This window comes from Canis lupus, chromosome 3, assembly GCF_003254725.2.
Source record: "Canis lupus dingo isolate Sandy chromosome 3, ASM325472v2, whole genome shotgun sequence".
Classification (NCBI taxonomy): Eukaryota; Metazoa; Chordata; class Mammalia; order Carnivora; family Canidae; genus Canis; species Canis lupus.
This window is the reverse complement of record NC_064245.1, coordinates 25,682,607-25,700,150: the sequence shown is the minus strand read 5'-3', so window position 1 is coordinate 25,700,150 and position 17,544 is coordinate 25,682,607. Positions and strand designations below refer to the sequence as shown.

The 17,544-nt window shown below is 34.9% G+C and overlaps 1 protein-coding gene across 10 annotated transcripts in view; it reads right to left on the bottom strand.

Annotated features, from left to right (window-relative positions):
• Nucleotides 1-17,544, bottom strand: part of SSBP2 (single stranded DNA binding protein 2) — a 300,014-nt gene that overhangs the window by 108,847 nt on the left and 173,623 nt on the right. For 3 of the 10 annotated variants that reach the window (XM_049108316.1, XM_049108317.1, XM_049108318.1), the window contains one exon: nucleotides 4,400-4,650. The exons of the other annotated variants lie outside the window; for them this stretch is intronic. In XM_049108316.1, the coding sequence (XP_048964273.1) occupies nucleotides 4,400-4,429 (30 nt within the window). In that variant the 5' untranslated portion in view covers nucleotides 4,430-4,650. The remainder of the gene's footprint in view (nucleotides 1-4,399; nucleotides 4,651-17,544) is intronic. 10 annotated transcript variants of the gene reach the window in all.

The window sequence follows — 17,544 nt, the reverse complement described above, 5'->3', positions numbered from 1 at the left end:
TGACTCAACTGATGATAGACTTTTAGTAATTATAAAGAGCGTAAAAATGCCAAGTAGATTCGGAATTTATAAAATTGACTTCATCCATTTTTCACAGCAATGTATAAAACACAGCATGCAGTATTGTCTCTTCACTTGAAAAGGCAACTTAAAAATAGGTCACAGCTTCTGATGGAGGATACAAACTGCCAAGAGAACTACAAGCACAGCAGGAGTTCAAGAAATGACGATAATAATGAGAATGCATTACTGCTGAGAATCAGACAAGAAGGCTTGAATTCTCACTCGAGCCCAATCACCCATTTTCGGTGTGGCCTTGGGTGAGTCACTTAAACTTGCAGTGATTTGATTAACATCGACACTGGATTTACTTTCTTTGCGAAATGTACTATAAGGTCACAGAGTGTGATGAAATGTGAGTGTAATCCACATCCCTTTACTCATGACCCTAGTCTTTGTAACTACTTTTTAGGTTTTGTTTCCTCTAAGACAACGTGTAGATTTACATAAATCACGGAAGCTGAGAAATTAATTCTAAAATAATAAAAATCTTTCAGGAAAAAGATTTAGAAGGGAAAAATAACCCTGCAAAATATTTGTTTTACTGTTTCCTCACTTCATCTGGAACAAAGCTTGAAAGAAAAGTGGTGAGAATGGACTAGACACGTGCTGTCTCACAAACAGGAGTGGAATGTAACCTAAAACTTGTAGCATTATAATAATTTGGAAAAACTACTTAGTTAGCTTTTAAAATTCTAAGAATAACTTAGAAAGTGTCTCTTTATTGCCTCAGAGTGGTGCTTGTCAGTCTTTTAAAATCTATCTCCTACAGGAACTTTTCAATCTATCTTTTGTATATCCTTAGAAGCTAAGATTATTTGTTAAATTTTACCTCCTATAGCTTTTAATATAAAAATAGTTATATCAAATATGTATTTTCAACTGCCTAAACTCTTAACCCAACCAGATTTTGGTGCATTACTCCCTGCACCTTTCCATTCACTCCTATAACATCCTTTGAATCCCAGATTTGGGCAGGATATTTTCTTTACTCATAACATTAATAGATATCATTACTGAGGTAAACTTAGAAAGCTCTATGCTTAGCTGTTTTCCCCTAGTCATATGAAAATTCGGAAAAAAGTATAACCAGAACAACTCTCCTTTACGTTTCAATTACCTAGAAATTCAGTAATATCATCACCAAAAATATACTTGTTGCTTCATTTATTTATATATGAATAAAATTATATCATCAGAACAGCAGGGAGTAGAAATGAGACAATGACAGGATCCTGCTGTTTTAGCAAAACATTTTACAATTTATTTATTTTTATGCAAGTGAGCTAAATGTTTATATAGCTAACTCTCGTTTTCTTTTTTGTTTTTTTAAAGATTTATTTGAGAGACAGTGAAAGGGAGAGAGAGAGCACACAAGTGGAGAGGAGGGGCAGAGGGAGAAGCAGACTCCCCACTGAGCAGGGAGCCTGAAGTGGGGCTTGATCCCAGGACTCTGGGATCATGACCTGAGCTGGAAGGCAGGCGCTTAACTGACTAAGCCACCCAGACATCCCTCTTTTTTTGTTTTTTCTTTTTCTTCTATTCCTTGCTCCCATCATCCCTGTCTACCTCTTCTCCCCTTCTTGCCTCATCCCTTCCCATCTAATATTGGTTCTTGGCTGAGCCCACAATTTCAGCAAGAAATAAAAACTGCATTATTCAGGGAGGAAGCTAACAAGTTTCTCCTCCCTCAAAAGCCATTAGAAACTTCCTGAATAAATGAGAAACATATTAATTTAAAAAAAAAATAAAGGGTGCTTGCATAAGCAATGAAAACAGTTTCCGGTCTACATTATGATTAAAAGCAACTTGAATAATAAATGTCTGATATGGAATAAGATCTATCAGGACATGCATATCTATGTCCAGTGAGTTTTGCTCCCAACAACTCTGTGCATTTTTTCAGTGAAATGTTAATAGCAAACAGTGGGACTTCTACTATATCCCTTTAAGATAATTCCTTAACATAATAAATTTCATTAACAGGAGATTTCTTTTAAATATTACTGAAATTTTTCATTCAAAATCATTCCATTATTCGTTGTCATACTAGTTGGAATGGATGGATATAATGTATACACATATACACACGTCTATGTATGTGTTTGATTACAAGCATATATTGAATTTCTTTAATTCCATATATTTACATATTTAATTGATACATGGGCTCAAATTGTACATTTTACATAAAAATGCTATTTATATCCCTATGTATTTTTATTCTGAGACTCATTCTTTTTTTTTTTTTAAACTTTTTAAATTTTTTTTTAATTTTTATTTATTTATGATAGTCACACACAGAGAGAGGCAGAGACACAGGCAGAGACACAGGCAGAGGGAGAAGCAGGCTCCATGCACCGGGAGCCCAACGTGGGACCGATCCCGGGTCTCCAGGATCGCGCCCTGGGCCAAAGGCAGGCGCTAAACCGCTGCGCCACCCAGGGATCCCTGAGACTCATTCTTTATTGATTTTTTTCTTTTAAATAAGGTTGTATAAAAATTCCTCTTACAAGATATATTTTACAGCTAATGAATCATCAACCTATTTGATTCATATTTTTTTTAAAGATTTTATTTATTCAAGAGGGACACAGAGAGAGGCAGACACATAGGCAGAGGGAGAAGCAGGCTTCCCTTGCTTGATCCCTGGTCCCTGATCCCCAGTCTGGGGATCAAGCCCTGAGCTGAACGCAGACCCTCAATTACTGAGCCACCAGGCGTCCCTATTTGATTCATATTTAAAGGACAAGCAGAATATGGGTGGGGGGTTGGCTTGATTTTTGCTTTGGTTTTCTGGGTTTTTTTTACAAGACAATTTATTGGCAAGTCAGTAATTTGTATTCTAAGCTTCAGTCTTGGGATTCCTCTGAACAACGGATTTGGTCATTATACAGATAATAAATACCATTCATAGTGAATTTAAATTAAAAAAATATGTTGACTTAAGAGATGAAACTTGGTAAAAACTGGTTCCTCTTCTGTTTCAATGATTCCTAACATAGTACAGCCACTGAAATCAACTTACCGCTTGTTAAGAGCCACTGAACCTCATAGCGAGTGTCTGGGTAGTACTGCACAGCACAGATGTTGGAATAGAATACTCAGTAAAACTACTTCAGGATTCATCTGGTTAACAACGGTACTTCACTGAAGAGATCACTTTCTGCAATTTCTGAGTTATTTTTGCCCAGATAAAAGCTGTTTATCTTTTTTTTTTTTTTTTTAAGGCATTGTTGGGGCTTCTTAACAAAACAAAGCTACAACTTCTATCATATATTGAAGTAGTGGTTTTATTTACAGCTAAATAACTGAATTAAAATTTTAAATTAAAAGCATTACCTACAAGTCACAAAAAATTAAGAAATCTCCATGAATTTTAAAAATTTGTATCTTTGGAAATGAGGAACAAAGGTTAAATGTAAGTTATAACTTATATGAATCCCTTTTTTGTTTTGGTTTGTCTGTAGGAAACTATGTCATTGGACTGTGCTCATATCAGATACTGGTTAAATATAAGGAATTTAACAAAAAAATTTCTCCAATTTTCTTGGTAACCAACAAGAAGGATTTTCTTTATGCATCTTCTAGGATGTTTCATCTTTACCTGACCCAGCCAAATTCCCCATTCTTCGTGCTCTAATTTGCTTTGAATTCTATGTTCTCATTCTAGTCTACTAATAGTTGGCTTTATTATTAACACAGGAACACAGCATTGTAGAAAAATTAGAAAACATATAAGAACCAACATGAAAATAAAAATCAAGTGTAATCTCACTACTCAGAAACAGCTACTGTTAACATTTTAACATAAATTTTAAAATAAAAATGAGATTAAAATATAATCTATATTAAGTTTGTAAAGTGATATTTTCATTTAGCAATATATCCTAAATATCTTCTACTTTTCTGATTCCCTTCACATTTTTAGTATCTTAATATCTCTTTCTCAAAAAATTTGTTTTCCAAGTCTTCAACCATTTAATTATTCTAAACAAGAGGTCAGCAAACTTTTTCTGAAAAGGGCAAAACAGTAAATATTTTAAGCTTTGCAGGCTGTGTAATCTCTGCTGCAATCATTTAATTCCAATATTGGAGTGCAAAAGCAGCCACAAACATACATCAAGAATGGCTGTGGCTATGTGCCAATAAATTTACAAATCAAATTTTTTTTTCAAATAAAATTTTAATTAGAAAGACAGGCAGTGGGCTGTTGTTTGCTGACCCAATATTCTAGACAATTGTTTATAAAAAATATTGCATACCATGATTACTATCACTTCTGAGTATTTCACAGATTATCTTTATACTTGATTTTTTTCTATCAATACAGATTTACCCCGCACACAATCCCAAGGAGTATGTTCATTTCCTGTGGTAATTTGCAAATCTGTTCTTCAAAAGTGGCAGAAAATCCTCCATGCTGGAACGGTACCAGAAAGACTTTCCCAGCTCAGTCTGTGGCTTAGAAACCTGTATTTCAATAGCAAAGTAGAAGGATGCTCTTCCCTCTCCCCTTTAGTCAACAGAAGTCCAAGTTAAATGGGTAGTAACTTGCTGACACAGAGAATTTTCATCCCTGTTTCAAATCTATGAAAGAGAGAGAAATTCATATTGAAGGAGTTGGAACAGCAGGAAACCTCTAAGTTTATATGCATCCACATCCATGCTTCTCCTCTTTTCCCCATTGTGACAAGAGGGGTCTTTCTCCTCCAAGGGCCCCTTTATTTTTATTTGCTGTGGGTCCTATTCCCCTACTGCCTTTTCATCATGGTTCAGAACCTCTCACTTTACTCCTTCTCTCCCTCTCTTACGTCTCTTCTAACACTCTCTCTTTACTTGCTTGTTTCATCAGTATTTAAACTTATTTGGGATTTGCCTATCTTAAGAAAGCCCTTCCTAAACCTGAAATAGTACTCTCCTATATTCCTACTCTTCATTTTCACATCCAAGATTCATGAAAGAATTGTCTATACTTCCCTTTTCTTGTTGTTTATTCCTCATTTCACTTCAGTCAGGTTTTGCCCCATTGATCCACTGAAACTGACTAAAGTTATTAGTGAATCTTTATTATTAAATCCATTTGGAACTTAGTCTTTCATCTTGCTGGTCATGAGTGCAAATTACGCAAATTGCATGGATTCAAATCTTGATTCTGTCACTTACTTCTTGGGTAAATCACTTAACCTCTCTGTACCCTCACTCTTCTTCTCTGCAAAACTGGGATATAATAATACCTAGCTCAAAAGATTATTGTAAAAATTTAAATAATGAATGCATGCAAAACTGTTCACAACAGTGCTTGGTCCATAGAACCTCTATATAGATGCTAATTAGCAGCATTTGACACAATTACCCTCTCTTCTTTCTGAGAGGATCTCTATCCATTAAACATTACCTAGGTTTTTTCTTTGCCCCTTTGATTCATTCTTCCTAATCTCACTTTCACAGCCCTCTTCCTTTATTTTATTTTTTATTTTTTATTTTTTTATTTTTTTCCCTCTTCCTTTATAAGCCAGTTCTATCCCAAATCCAATTTGCTACTCTATTCTCTTCCCAGGCAATCTCTTCCATTCACATGGCTTGAATCACCATCTGGTGACTTCTTATCTGTTATCTCCCAACAAAACTTTCTTCTTTTTCCAGACATCTGTATAAACTGGCTCCAGTACATCATTACTTAGCTATCAAAAAGCACTAGGTTACACCTCTCTAAAACTTACCTCATCTTCTCACCTCTTAACCCTAAACTATTTCTTCTCCCATGTTACCTAGCTTAGTGAATAGTACTGCTACCCAGGCAGTTTGCCAAGCCTGAAACATGTGAGTTGTCCTGGATTCCTTATCATGTATCATCTTCCACATGTTGTAAAGGTCCTTGTAAATTCCATTTTTAAATCGTTATCAAATTTGTTCACATCTCTCCATCCCTACTGTTACTACCTTAGTCTAGGCAACTATTATCTTTCATCTACATTATTTTTTTCAGTCTACATTATTTCTATAAGTTTCTAACTGAAGCTCCTGCCCAGAGTCATAAGGCCCCCTTCAAAACACTATACAATGCAATCAAAATATACTCCCTAATTGCAAGTAGATTAATATGAAGAAAAGTTTAATGGTTATGCACTGTCCTTATCAAAATCTGGCACTCTTTAATGTGGATATAAAAAGCATTCATGGCCTGGCCTTTATTTACCTTTAAAGTCTCATGTCACATCTTCCACCTTCTACCTACTTCAGGTTTTCTACATAATCATGACATTACAATTTTACCTCTTCCTTTCTGTTTGCTTTTCCCTTTTTCTTGTCGGAGTGCACTGGCTAGACCCTCCAGCAGGATAAATAGAAGAGGTAGTAAAAGTTGACAACCTTGCTTTATTATTGATTGTAGAGGGGAAACATTCAGTATTTTACCATGAAATAATATGTCAGTGGTAGGATTTTATCAAATTGAAGTGGTTCCTTTTATTCCCAGTTTGCTATGAGTGATAAAGAATGAATGTTGTATTTGTCAAATGCTTTTTCTGTGTTTACGGAGATGATACATTGTACTGACTAATTTTCAAATGTTAAACCAATTTTTATTTTTTATTTTTTATTTTTTTAAATTTTTATTTATTTATGATAGTCACAGAGAGAGAGAGAGGCAGAGACACAGTCAGAGGGAGAAGCAGGCTCCATGCACCGGGAGCCCGATGTGGGATTCGATCCCGGGTCTCCAGGATCGCGCCCTGGGCCAAAGGCAGGCGCCAAACCGCTGCGCCACCCAGGGATCCCTAAACCAATTTTTAAATTCCTGGGATAAACCCCACTTGCTCACAGTATACGTCTTTGTTGTTGTTGTTGTTGTTGTTGTTGTTGGATTCTGTTTGATTGATTTTTGTTAAGAATTTTTGCATCTATGTTCATCTGGAATACTAGTCCTTAGTTTTCTTTACTGGAATGTCATCTCATTTTGGTGGCAGGATAAAGGCATTTTTAATGAAATAAACATTTATTATGAAATAAACTTCTATATCCCAGGTTACATTTCTTTGTTCTGAAATCTTTTATTGACATTATCATAGCCATTACAACTTTGTTTTGAATAGTATCCTCCATTCACTTCACTTTTAGTCTATTTGTTTATGTTTATTTATTTAAAAAAATTTTTTTTAAATTTTTATTTATTTATGATAGTCACAGAGAGAGAGAGAGAGAGGCAGAGACACAGGCAGAGGGAGAAGCAGGCTCCATGCACCGGGAGCCCGACGTGGGATTCGATCCCGGGTCTCCAGGATCATGCCCTGGGCCAAAGGCAGGCGCCAAACCACTGCGCCACCCAGGGATCCCCTGTTTCTTTATGTTTAATGTGGGATTTTGTAGATAGCAATGTGACAGTCTCTGCTTTTAAAATGGGGTGTTTAGCTCTTTTATATTTAATGTGACTTATCACAGGTTTAACTCTCTCAGTTTGCCATCTGTCACATCTATTCTTTGCACCCTTTTTCCTCTTTGATGTTCTCTTCTGGATTAATTTAAAGTTTTAAAATAATTTCCTTTTCATCTCTTTTGATGGGTTATTAACTATAACTGTTTTCCTATTTTAGTGTTGTTCTAGGGTTGATAGTACATATACTTACATAGCATACATATTTAACTTTTCATAGTCTATCTTCAAGAATCTTTTACCATTTCATGTATGGTATAAAGAATATTAAAACAATATACTTCCATCTCTCTCTCTTAGCCTTTGGGTTATATACCCTGTCATACACTGGACATCTGATATGTATTATAAACCACAGACAACACTGTTATTTTGTAGAAAGTCATTTATCTTTTAATGAGATTTGAATAATAAAATAATATCTTATATATTTATTTACATTGTTATAATTTCTGATTTTCTTTATTCCTAGTGTAGATCTATACTTCCTTTTGGTGTCATTTTCTTTTGGCCTTTAATATTTCTCTCAAACAAATCTGCTAGTGATGAATTCTTTCAGCTTTCCCATGTCACAAAAAGTCGCTACTTTGCCTTTGTTTTTGAAAGATATTGTCACTGAGTACAAAGTGCTAGATTTTGCTTTTAAGATATCATAAGTAAGACTAGAGTAGCAGATAGTTTAGGAATAATTATTCACCACTAATGTAGCAAAGCTCTTCTGAATAGGTCACACAAAGAATGGCCTGTGAATTATGCAGTTTTGCTTTCTTTCTGCCATGTGTTTCTATAGCACCTTTTACTTTTTCTTAAATAAAGCACTTCTTATACACTTCATTGAAATTGCTTATCTGATTGTCTTTTCATTATATAGCTCTTTCTTCACACTGCAGCTTTTTAAGTTCATATTTAGGCAACACATATTTTGTGTTCCTAACACCTGGCACAGGTGGAAAAAAACACTTTAATAAAACTATACTAAATAACAGAATAAAAAAAATAAATAAATAACAGAATAAAATGGAACATCCAGTGAGCTCTCACAATGTACCATGATTAAATGCATAGTACTCACTATTTAGTTAGAAACAAGAGTCATTTTGCTGCTAGATTCTCAAATTATTTCCCTTTTTATTCTAAGGTCCTGTTTAAATTTCAAGAGTATTGCTAATTTTATTGATACAACCCAATATTAATAGTGAGGAAACTTTTATATTTCACTCCTTTGCTCCCTGTTTAGATAAGAACAAAGATGCGACCATAAACTCTTAACTGCCAAAGGGTTTGAGGAATGGAGGTTAGGGGATCATCAGAGTTTAAGTTTTTCCTTCCAAAACAAAGGAAAATAGCTTTTTGGAAGAACTTCAAAATCAACCTGTAAACAGAGTGGCTGTTATGGATATGCAGGTAGCATGAGTATTATTCTAGTTAGTTACGCATAGAAAGCTACCACAGTGCATATTTTTTTTACACCTCCCCTTACTCTCATCACAATCCATCAAAAAAGAAGTAGCAATGGAAAGCCTAAGAATTCTACAATTTGGCAATGATATATTTTAGCAGACTTGACTATGAAATTATGTTTCATAAATAAGTTATATTTTCATTAGGTATTGCAAAGAATAACAATATTTAGAGAAGAATGTGTTAAAAAATTTTAGAACTTTTAAGCACTATAACAGTTGCTACAGATAAACATCTAAAAATGCTAGAGTAAAATATCACATCAAATTATATAATCCCATGAAAAATCCTTCCCCAACAAGGAGAAGGGGAAGGAAAACAGTTTCTTAAAGCCTAGAAAACAACAATGACTACTATCTCTAAATTATTAACTGAAAGCATCTTTAAAAGTCTCATCTCTCATTTGGGGGAAAAGAGATGGATGGCAATGTAGTTTTCTGAAAAAGACAGTTCATGCTTTTGTTTTGATCAATCCTAAAAGAATAATTCTATTTAATAACTTCTAGCCCAAATCAGTTGGCTTAGGGTATATGCCCATAAACAAATATAAACAAAACAAACAAATATAAATAAAAAGGCAGGTAATGAATGAATGAATATATAAATGAGTAAGCAAGCAAAATTATTAGGTAAAACTCTTCTACTAAATATTAAATATAAGAAAATATTTGGATTGAGGAGGGACAAAACTAGCTAGAATGAACTGCATTTTGTTTTCAATGACCCAACAATACTGAGAAGAAATCTTGAGTTGTGGCAATGCAGAAGGAAAGAAATCAATAAAACACTACAGAGTAGAATTGCATCTAGGTAGCCATTGTACACTGTAAATGCCTCTCATTCATCATAATCTGCTCAAATTAAAGATTCATTTTTAAGGTCTTGAGAACTCACTAAAGCAATGTCACAACTCTTTTTTAAAAATCATTCTTTTTTTAAAATATGAAGATGGTCTTGAACATGATTAAAACACTTAGATCTTTTTATACTTTTATAACAATGATGACTAAGCAGTGCAAAAAGAAGTACGACTGTATTCAAGAAGGTATTTTTCATTTTTGTTATTTATCTAAGTAGCCTACAGCAAATAAGATACACATTCTTTCAAAACTCATTAACAGAGAAGAGTGTAAGAAACATGCACTTCCCTATGTTACTTTCCACTTAAATAAATATCCTAAGTATATAAGAATATGGCATTTTATATGAGATAATTGGTTAAATTGGTCTCTGATACCAAATTATTAACACTAAAAACAACCAAGCAGAAAAGAGCGAAACAAACCATAAGAATTACCTAACCATATGGTGTGTGTATATATATATATATATATACATCCCATGTCCTAAGGATATTATGAATAAAACAAAAGAAAATGTACTCTTTTTTTTGGAATCCAGACAGATATCATTGCTTACATACACACTTTAAAAGAGACTACAAAAAAAAGCTACTAAAACTAAAATTTGGTTGCTTAGCAAGGTAGAAAATCAATAATCTACATATGGGCTAATAACAATTAGATACCGGAATTTTGAAAGTACGATTTACTATACCACAAAATTATAAAAATATTTTGCTAAAATATAACAAAAATACATGCACTAAAAACTATAAATATTTAACAAGAGAAATTAAAGATTACTTAAATAGAAAGATATATAGTATTCATAAATGGGAAGACAATATTGTTACTATTTCAATTCTCTTCAAACTAAACACAATTTCAACCAATATCCCAAAAGGACTGTTTTATAGAAATCAAAAGCTGGCTGTAAAATTTATATAGAAAAGAAAAAGAACTCAAGTAGGCATATCAACTTTGATCATGGAAAGCAAAGTTAGCGGTCTTATGCTACCTGACTTCAATACTAACTACAAAGCACAGCAATGACAATACAGTAATGGAAAAAGGACAGAGGATCCACACATATGATGATTTTGATAAAGATGCAAATGCGATTCAATGAAGAAAGGAGAGTCTTTTTAACAAAAGATGCTGCCATAACTGGATATGAGTATACCAAAAAATAACAAAAGGGGCACCTGCGTGGCACAGGTTAACTCTCTAACTCTTAATTTTGGCCCAGATGATGATCTCAGGGTTGTGAGATCAAGCCCTGTGGTGGTCTCCAGACTCAGTACAGTCTGGTTAAAATTCTCTCTCCCTCTCTCTCTGCTCCTCCCACTCCACTTATGCTCTCTCTCTCTCATTCAAATATGTAAATAAATCTAAAAAAATTACATAACTAAATAAAATAAAAATCAATTAAAAATAAGAACCTTAATCCAAACCTGTAGCACATAAAAGTTAACTCAAAATGGATCATAGAATGAAATCTAAAACCTGGAACTATAAAACTTCTAGGAGAAAATATAGGAAGAGCAAAACAAAACAAAACAAACCTCATTCATTAGATAATATCACCAAAAGAAAAAAACTGATAAATTGGACTTCACCAAAAGTAAAAACTTTTGAAAAAATGAAAATAAAATAAATGATAAAGATAAAAAATAGAAACATCTTTAAAAAAGTCAGTTCTGCTCTTTGAAGTACACTATTAAGAAAATGAAAAGAGAAGCCATAGCAGGGAGAAAATATATGAAAATTGTATTTATGATAAAATTCTTAACATGGTGACTACATAAAGAACTCTCAAAACTTAAGAAAACAAACAATCCAATTTTAAAACTGAGTAAAAGTGCTTAATAGACATCTTACCAAAGATACAGGGATGACATAAGCACATAAAAATATGCTCACCATCATTAGTAAATAGGGAAATGCAAACAAAACCACAATGAGAAATCACTACATTTCTATTAGAATGGCTAAAATAAACAAACAAAAAATCTGGTAATACCAAGTACTGGTAAGGATTCAGAGCAACTGTCATACATCCATTTGTAAATGTAAAATGATACAGATACTTTTGAAAATATTTTGGTAGTTTCTTTCTTTCCTTCTTTTTTAAGATTTTTATTTATTCAAGAGAGAGAACACACACAAGGGGTAAGGGTAAAGGAATGGGAGAGAGAGAATGTCAAGCAGACTCAGGGTTGAGCTCAGAGTCCACCACAGGCCTCGATCTCACAACCTGAGATCATGACTTGAGCCAAAAATCAGGTGGGAATGTGAACTGGTGCAGCCACTCTGGAAAACTGTGTGGAGGTTCCTCAAAGAGTTAAAAATAGACCTGCCCTACGACCCAGCAATTGCACTGTTGGGGATTTACCCCAAAGATACAAATGCAATGAAACGCCGGGACACCTGCACCCCGATGTTTATAGCAGCAATGGCCACGATAGCCAAACTGTAGAAGGAGCCTCAGTGTCCAACGAAAGATGAATGGATAAAGAAGATGTGGTTTATGTATACAATGGAATATTACTCAGCTATTAGAAATGACAAATACCCACCATTTGCTTCAACGTGGATGGAACTGGAGGGTATTATGCTGAGTGAAGTAAGTCAGTTGGAGAAGGACAAACATTATATGTTCTCATTCATTTGGGGAATATAAATAATAGTGAAAGGGAATATAAGGGAAGGGAGAAGAAATGTGTGGGAAATATCAGAAAGGGAGACAGAACGTAAAGACTCCTAACTCTGGGAAACGAACTAGGGGTGGTAGAAGGGGAGGAGGGTGGGGGGTGGGAGTGAATGGGTGACGGGCACTGGGGGTTATTCTGTATGTTAGTAAATTGAACACCAATAAAAAATAAATTAAAAAAAAATCAGAGTCAGACACTTAATCGACTGAGCCACCCAGGTGCCCCTTGGTAGTTTCCTGTAAAGTCAAACACAGTACCATATGGCACAACAATCCTAAACCTATATTTCCAAATGAAAATAAGCAAAACAAAACTTCACCACAACAATCATACATTTACACAAAAACTTGTTGGAGCAATTTATATTCACAATTATTCCAAAGTGGAACAACTCAAATGTCTCTCAAGTGAGGAATGGGTAAACAAATTGTAGTGTATTCATACCATGGAATACTGCTTAGCAGTAAAAGAACAAATTATTAACATATGTAACAGCATGGATTAATCCCAAATACATTATGCTAAGTGAGTGAAGTCAGACTCAAAAGGCTATTATGTGTGGTCCAATTTATGTGACAGTTTAGAAAGGCAAAACTATAGGGTCAAAAATAAATTAGTGGTTACAAGTGGCTAGGGATGGGGAGAGGAGTTAATTACAAAGGGCAGGGTAAATTTTCTTAGGTGATCAAATTGTTCTATATCATCATTGTAGTAGTGATTGTGTTACCTCATGTATTTGTCAAAACTCAAGAGTAGTACACCAAAATGGGTCAGTTTTACTACCATGCATTGACATAAAAAGTAGAAAAAGGGATGCCTGGGTGGCTCAATGGTTGAGCATCTGCCTTCGGCTCAGGGCGTGATCCCAGAGTCCCAGGATCGAGTCCCACGTGGGCTTCCTGCAGGAGCCTGCTTCTCCCTCTGTCTATATCTCTGCCTCTCTCTCTGTGTGTCTCTCATGAATAAATAAATAAAATCTTTTTTTAAAAAGTAGAAAAAACCCCACACCACAATAAGGCAATGAAAAATACTCAATTGAATATAGATTATGAATTATGATTAGTAATTATGAACATAAATTAAAAGCATGATCTCAAATTTCAACTAGTATTATGAATGCAGGTTTAAATACTTGATCTCAAATTTTAACCAGTCCTGGATATTCTATAAAATTTTATTACCATAAGGCAACATTCTATCATTTAGTAGGTGAAATAATATTTAAAATAATAAAGTTAAAAAACTGAGAAACTATTGTATACACAAGGTTTTATGCAAGAGTGAATAGAACATGCATGCTCTCTATTCTCCAGACCATTCCATTTTATATATCAAATACATATCTATTTAAAGTAACAACACAAAACAAAATATGTCACCAATGTATAATTGAAGTAATAAGACACCATAGTGTGTTTGGGGAAAAAATCATAGGCTCTGGGGACAGATAAATAAACATGCCTAACTTCAAATCTTATTTATGCTATTCACTTAAGTTAGGAATGTCATTTATATTAGCTTGGCTGATTATGCAAGAAGTAATATAAAAGCACCTAGATCATGATCTGGCTTCTAAAAATTCCATGAATATTCCTTCCTTTCTTCCTTCTTCTCCTTCCTGAAAGCCAAAGTTTTTCTAAAAGTATCGGATCTCAGAATGTAAGGTAATTGCTTCTCAAAAAAATAGTGTTCTCATTTAGAAAATCTACAGCAATTAGTTGCACCATTTCAGCCCTCAACTGGTGATGCACCATTGATCCATTATTATCAATGAGTAGTTACTGTATCAAGAGTGGCCAATCTTTAGGCTCATCAGTGATCTGTGAATTGGGCAGGCTTGAAGAGCTCTGCTTAGAAAAAGTGATGGTAACTTGTTTAGCCAGTTACACTGAATATTTTCAGATATAAACAAAAGAAAACTGGCTAATCAGCAGCAAAAGGAAGAGACAAGTGGCATGTGTGTGGAGAGAACACAGAGCCATGAAAGTGCCTGCACTGAAATGGCTGAGTGATGAAAGAAAGAGGCTAGAACCTAGAGTTGCCTTGATACCTAACAGTTTTTTAGTTTCAGTTCTTTATTCAGTTTATGAATCCTTTAATGCAGTTCCTTTTTCCAAAAATGGTGTGTTAAACATGTTTCATTGCTTGTTCTAACCTTAACCATTTTAAGAAAAACTTTCTGCTGAGATCATCCCTAAAGACTATATGAAACTGATTGCCTCAAAGGAAATATTTGATCAAAAGCAGCCTATCCAACCGATTTTCTCAAGACTATTAGCCAAGTTACCTGTATTCATACAGACAATGGCTGATTCTCTAGTAAGAAAGTCATGCAGAGTTAGGATTATAGTAAGCATCTTAGAAAGGCAAAATCTCATGCAAAATAAGGTTGAGTTATCAGAAATCAAGAGAAAGCTGGGCCTAAGAATGGGCCAGTCATTCATTTATTTATAAGCTTTGGTATTCAAAAGTTCTGTCCTGGTTTCCTGCTCCTTCTAATGCCAAATATCATCTCACCAAATTCTTCATTTCAAGCAAATTAGTTCTAGAAACAACTGGCTAGCTGCTGTCAAAGAAGCAAAACTGTGCCTACTTGCACTTTTGTAGTCCTTATTTACTTAAAAATTTTAAAGTAATACCATGACAGCTGCAAAGAACCAATACCTATGATTCCCAACCCTATCCCAATCAAACTGAATGCTGCAAGATGATAAAGTATTATATGCAGCTTTCTGTTTATCTATTCCTCTCAATAATCCTTTCTACATGTAATGCCTAATGATTCTTTATTATAGAATATGAATAATTTATTAAATTCTTCGGTTTCTTCCAGGAATGTATTTCTAAATTTTAAAAGTTGAAATTTTTTTTTTCTTCAAGCAGTCCAATTATGGGGCACAATATCTGAAACTGGCTTCTCAAACAGAAGTTAGTATCTGTCAGTTATAACTATTTTAAAAGTATAACAAAGGTAGACTAAGGAGTAGGGAGACGATTACTTTTAGTTAAACTCTTAAAAATCATTTATATATATATCCCAGAAGAAATGCTTCATGCCTCCATGCTGTTACAAAGCAAAATAAAATACAAAATCAAACTGATGATTTTCTCTAAACATCTGATTGTTCTCCCAATACTGAGAGCCTCCACTATTGATACAGTCGTACCAAATCTACTTTGCTCCAAAAAATTAAATAACTGGTATTCTTAAAAAAATAAAAGAAAGAAAGAAAATCCATAACTAAAGTCAACCTCTACATACATAAACAACAACAGATACGGTAATAATTTTTTTAAAAATATTTTATTTATATTTGAAAGAGAAAAAGAGAGAACATGGTTGGAGGAAGTGGAGAAAGGCAGAAGGAGAGGGAGAAGCAGGCTCCCCATTAAGCAGGGAGCCCAATGTGGGACTCGATCCCAGAACCCCAGGATCATGACATGAGCTAAAGGCAGATGCTTAACTGACTGAGCCACCCAGGCACCCCAATATACAGTAATAATTTAAAAGGCGTATCAAACTGTTCTTTTGCTGGCAAGTTTTAAAGAATCTTCTCACAGGTAGAGCAACAGCTCTTACTGAATAGTTCTAGTCACTGGAGAATTTCTTTTAGCATAGATTGACATCATGGCCTAAATTCAAAGTGACACGAAATTAAAGCCCGTTATGGTAATAATCATGGCAGGGTAAAGTGGTTTAGGAAAACCTAAAGTCTGAATGTTCATATATAATTTCAATTATGTCACTGTTGATTCCAGCTAGCCTCAAATCTTACTTTAAGATAAAACTAGAATGACTTAAAAATGTTTGAAGCTTTGATTTTTTTTAAATAAAGACATTTCATAAACAGGTAAAAAATTAACAATAAATCCCTCTATTTAAATGATACACTACTTGTCTCACAACAGAGGAATGAATGGGGTAAAGTCCTTCAGAGGCTAGGTACTTAAGTTTATAGTTTTCATAAATTTCCAACAGTTAAAAAATAATATAGTGTGATATTACCAAGATGGAGGTATAGGAAATCCCAGTCCTCCTCCCCACATGGAAACACTGATTTAACAACCATATAGAGGCTGGAATACTTTTATGAGAACCCCAGAATCCAGTTCATAGGATGCAGCATCCTAGAATAGTACAAAACCAAAACAACTGCATTGAAATGGGTAAAAATAGCAGTTTTACTTTACCTGCGTGTCCCTTTCCCCATGTCAGCATAGGTCAATGCTGAAAAAAAATCCCTTCAACATACTATTTCTCTTGCTGGGAAAGAGAAAGCCAAGGTTGAATACAACATCATCAGCCCTTCAGGCACTCCCAAGAGAACTGTTCCTATCTCGCCTCATTCAGAAAGTACTGAGAGATCCAGCATAGTCAGAATGCCTCAGGGCAGCTAAGAACAAGACAGAGGGATAGGTGGCTCTCAATAGACTGAGGCCTCCAGTGGTTGGCATGGGTGGCAGCAGGTAGCGCATGCCTCAGCAACTGGTATGGACCACAACAGCAGGCAAAGATCTCAGTAGCCAGTGGGGGAAGTGGGGGGGGGGGGGGCGGGGGGGCGGTCTCAGTGAATGGGAGAAATCCAGAGTAGATCTCAGTGGCTGAATTGACTCTGTGAGATTCAGAAGGTACACAATCCTAAAACTTCTTCAGGGAAGGAGAGGATTGAGAGATGGAATTTGCATCTAACATCCTAGTATCTTCATGTACTGCCCTAGGGCAACGGGGCAGGTAGCTCTCTGTACCAATAATGGCTCTGTGGGATTGAAAGAAAGCATATAATACCAAGAATTCTCCTGGAAAGAGGAAGTAGAGTAGAATGTACACATTCATAAAAAAGTTGGAGAGGGGCACCTGGGTGGCTCAGTTAGTTGAATAGTCTGACTCTTGATTTTGGCTCAGGCCATAATCTCAGGGTCATGGGACTGAGCCCCATGTCAGGCTCCAAGCTCAGTAGGATTCTGATTCTCTCCCTCTTCCCCTCTCTCTGCCCTTGCCCCCACTCACACTCATATCTTCTCTCAAAAATAAATA